The 4,610-nt window shown below is 39.5% G+C and overlaps 1 protein-coding gene across 1 annotated transcript; it reads right to left on the reverse strand.

Annotated features, from left to right (window-relative positions):
• Positions 1-1,820: 1,820 nt before the first annotated feature.
• On the reverse strand, positions 1,821-4,568 carry churc1 (churchill domain containing 1). Its single transcript, XM_079572866.1, has 4 exons — positions 4,415-4,568; positions 4,124-4,259; positions 2,053-2,123; positions 1,821-1,985 (listed from the first exon to the last, which is right to left on the reverse strand). Exons 1-4 carry the CDS (start codon positions 4,451-4,453, stop codon positions 1,896-1,898), a joined length of 336 nt encoding a protein of 111 aa, XP_079428992.1. The 5' UTR covers positions 4,454-4,568; the 3' UTR covers positions 1,821-1,895.
• Between the last annotated feature and the right edge of the window lie 42 nt (positions 4,569-4,610).

Raw genomic sequence — 4,610 nt, forward strand, 5'->3', positions numbered from 1 at the left:
CCGAGCGCACTGACAGCCCAGGCATGTCGACTGTATCACTGGGTTTAAGATTAAAGTGAGCGGTTCATTTCCATATCACTTTGTCTGCTTTTACCGCTCATGCAAAAGGAATCGTAGTCTGGACATGTATTGCACTCATACTTTATATCGTAGGCTATGCATGGTGTCATCGCAATGTTTTTTTTAAATTATTTTTTATTTGATCATTTCTAAAAATCGCTGAGGCATCTGTATTTTTATTAACTGCTCCTGAAAATACAAGATAATGTAGACCACGTGTGCTGTGTGCTTTTTCCTTTCAACACCATTTACACTTTACATCAGCTCTTACACATGATACATTATTATTATTTCAAAACAGAAATCAAACCGAAATGAAGATAAATGTGAACATTAAAGGGAAGACACTGAACAACCTCGTTTTCCTGCTTTAGGACAGTTTTCTCTCTTAACGAATAAACATCGAAACAAAAGCCTAATCTTCACAATGATTCCACAAGTTCAAATGCCTTTTCTTAAATTCTCACAGAATCTACAGTTAAATGCTGTGTCCCAGTTCTCATGTAAAAACACCCCACTACTAGGGCTGAAACAACTAATCGATTAATCGACAACTAATCGATTACTAAAATAGTTGTCAACTATTTCAGTAATCGATTAATCGTTTTCTAGTAAACACAGACTAAAATAGAGCAAAAAAGACATGAAAATTATGTAATGTGGATGAAAACCTACTTTGTTTTTTAAGTTAGGGTCTGCAGTGTTTTGTACATTGTAAATTTCATAAATATCTGTCTTTGTCTCGTCCAATCAGAAAGCAGAATTAGCACAAAGAGCCTCCTACAAACGTTTACTTTAAGTTTACTCCATCAACATGTCCTCAAGCGCCGCCACTTTAGCTCTATGTGATAAAAAAAAATTGAAAAAATTGAAAAAATACCATTTCCATGCACCTTTCACAGCCAAGCGATTAATCGATTAATCGTAAAAATAATCGGTAGATTAATCGATTACCGGAATAATCGTTAGTTGCAGCCCTACCCACTACTATATATTTTCTAAAAACATACATAGTAAAAAATATCAATACTTGAAAAATAGTGATTTATAAGTCAGATATAAATTTAGAGGTGGACAATATATCGTCTACAACAGCGGTTCCCAAACTTTTCCACTGCTACCCCCAAAATGACCAGACCAACTAAATCTGGTGAACTCTTGTTTGTTCTGATCTAGTTTGTTTTAACATTTGGGTTGATTTCACTAAAATATACAATATAATACTGCTTTCAATCAAAAATACATCAAATTCACTGTTATGAAACAAAAAATATAAAAAAATCTTTAAAACATCCAAAGGGTCCCGACCCCCACTTTGGGAACCCCTGGTCTACAAAAGTAGTTCTCAATCTTTTGTGTCCCAGTACCTCTTGAAGATTAATTTATACTCAGAGTACCCCCTAACTGCAGGATCCTGTCAAAACTGTATCAAAGCGAGAGACTGAACATAGATGATTCAGTATTTAGACAAATGTTATGTGTAAAAATCACAAAAATACCTTAACTGAAAAACATCATTAAAACTAACTTTACTTTGAAAGTAATATTGAAATTCTACTGAAGTTTCACCTTTTTTTTAATCGGAGGTCATTCCAAGTAACAAAAAACAATGGGGGGAAATAAGTAAAAGTGTAAAAAATAAAGAATGGGGAAAACAAGAATAGGGACAAAATATGGAAAAATGGGGGACGGTTGTTTGAAAAAATTTGGATTTTTTTTTTTTTTTAAATGGTAAAGATGTTGAGATATTAATTTTTGAGAATATGGCCGACCCCTAGTCCTAAAACAAATCAATATTAGAAAAATACTGTAGGTGTTTATCCAAAAAGTCTTTTCTAAAACAGAGAGGACTGCCTGGGGTCGTCTGGTAACACGCTGATGGAGTCCTCTGCTTTCCCACAAAGAAGACACAGCATGGTGTACTCCTGCAACAGGACACCGCGGTTACACCACACGTTACTCCACACGCTGTCAGTCACATTTCACATTTACCTGGTACTCGTCCACCACAGAGAACGTGTATTCATGCCGCGCGATCACATGCTCACAGTTTTTGCAGACATCTGTTGAAAAAGGACCACAAAATACTATGTTACTTTTAGAAAACAGAAATATTACAAACAAATATCTCCCAATAAAGGCTGGCTGAATATACTAGGATGCCTTTCTCATCAGAGGACCCAATATTTGGGTATGGAAGAACATTGTGTGTTCAGAATGCAGACGACGCTCCTGAGCTCAGCCGACAGGAGCTGCAGTGACAGACATGTTGTGGCTTGTCCTGTCGGCATTTGAAGAAAACAGCCGTCAGCTTTGAAAGGACGGTGGCTCGGCGGTTAGTGCTCCTGCTTCACAGGTAGAAGGTCCCAGGTTCGATTTTGTGCTTGATGGAGCCTTCTGTGTTGCTCTCTCTGTGTCTGCATAGGTTTCCTCTAGGTACTCCAACAAAAACATGTACAATGAGTGTGTGAGTGTGGGACAATGTATGGCAGTGGTGCAGAGACGCACTGTTGTTGTGTCCTTGGGCGAGACACTTCACTGACTGACGCTGGTGTATGAGAGTGAATGGGAGGGTCGTTCCTTGATATATAAATGTGACCATTCACCATGTGTGTTTATTAACATGCACTATCCCGGCCCAATGTATTACCAAAAACAACATGGCCGCTGCCTTCTGGATAGAAAATGGTCAGAATTATGGGACCAGGCAAAGTTTAAATGATGTGCAGAAAGATAACAAACTTCTAAATATCAACTCTTATTGTTTTACAATTTTTACTGTATTTATAATCAAACGTATTAAACTGATCGATTTGGACGGTTGTCAATGGTTAATGATCGGGCGGCACGGTAGCGCAGCGGTTAGTGCTCTCGCTTCACAGCTAGAAGGTCCGGGTTCGATTCCCACCAGGGACGGGGCCTTTCTGTGTGGAGTTTGCATGTTCTCCCCGTGTCTGCGTAGGTTTCCTCCGGGCACTCCGGTTTCCCCTACCACTAAAAACATGCACAATAGGCCAGGATGAATGATGTGTGTGAGTGAATGTATGGTGGTGGTCAGAGGGTCCGTTGGCGCAGACATGTGCAGTCGCGAAAGCGCCTCTGACACTCTCCCCCAGGGGAAACTGAAGCTACAAACGTAGCTTTCCACCACCGAGTATGGAGTGAATGTACAATTGTCTCATGTAAAGCGCTTTGTGACTATGTCTGTGAAAGGCGCTATATAAATAAAGATCTTCTTCTTCTTTTAGTTTAGGCACTACTTTTTCTACTACGACTTATTTTCACTCAGGCCCTTTACCCAGTTTCTATTATGCTAATAGTGCAAAATTAGTGAGGACACATGCACATCCTGAGCCTAAATCTGCACGCTGGGTCAAAAACTGAACAAAGAAAAAAGATCCACACAGGCGGCCGCTCAGCCCTGTCACTGTGGTGCCAATAAACTGGTGCAGCAGCTCTTTCTTGTTGTTTCTATTATAGTAGTGACATTTATTTGTTTGTCAATGTAAGCATTTTTTATGGATTGTGAGCTTGCAGACTAGTTTTTAGTAGCATTACTGTGTATATAGCATTACATGATCATAAACATTTCCATAAACATGCTCAATAGGTGACATGCCCGGTGAGTATGCAAAGTATGAGTAGTCCACAGATCCTTGCAACATGGAGCATTGTCACGCCGCAACATGAGGCAACGATTGTTGGTGAATGGCACAACAATGGGCCTATTGTACATGTTTATTCAAAATGCCATCAATAAAATGCACCATAAAGTTACAGAAACATGACAAAAAACACGAGACAAAAGAAATCAGTTTGGTCTTAGCTTTCAAATGAGGCATTACACTGGCCTATAGGCTGTCAGTTCCAGTCGAGAAGCTTTTAGATTTGGGTAAAGCTGAACTGGAGAAAATGTGCTCGGTTATGACCATTATCACCACAACCACAAAACTAACATGACCAGTATCAGAATCCATGTATTAGTTTTTAAATGGGTGGTTCAATATTTATGTATGATTTCCAAAAATGACACCGAAATCAAGCACTGATCCAAGGTTCTTACGGTCATACGTGACTATCTCCTCTCCATCCTCGTCCTCTGTGGATTTGTTGCTGATGAGCACGAAGTCCCTCTGGTGGCAGTTGGCACAGCCCTGGTAGTTCATCAGGTAAGAGCCGTCCTCCAGGCACGTGTTCCCCTGGCACACAGAACCACCAACAATCCACACATCAACATTAAACACTGTTTTAAACGTGTGCATGAAACATCACATGATGGAGTAAACAAACGACATAACAGCAAATGTAAACACGAGTAACAACCACAGATCTCTACTCTTTTCTTCGTTCTTACCCTGTCTGGATACTGTTTATGCACACAGCCGTTGCACATTGTTGTATTTTAGGTTTAAAAATATTAAATTGGCCAAACGCTCCTCTTCCGCAACGAGAAGTGCCTAAATGCGGAGAAGCAGATGTATATATAAACCATGGAGCCCCACACTTGTTGATTTATCCGAGCATGTTTATTTATATATCTGTAAAAATGG

Source organism: Gobius niger, assembly GCF_951799975.1.
Source record: "Gobius niger genome assembly, chromosome: 15".
NCBI lineage: Eukaryota > Metazoa > Chordata > Actinopteri > Gobiiformes > Gobiidae > Gobius > Gobius niger.

Coding starts and splice junctions, on each gene's coding strand:
- churc1 (XM_079572866.1), bottom strand. CDS start 4,453: ATGTGCAACGGCTGTGTGCATAAACAGTATCCAGACAGG. Junction 4,260..4,414: donor ATAAACAGTATCCAGACAGG/GTAAGAACGAAG, acceptor TCTGTGTGCCAG/GGGAACACGTGCCTGGAGGA. Junction 2,124..4,123: donor GGAGATAGTCACGTATGACC/GTAAGAACCTTG, acceptor CTTTTTCAACAG/ATGTCTGCAAAAACTGTGAG.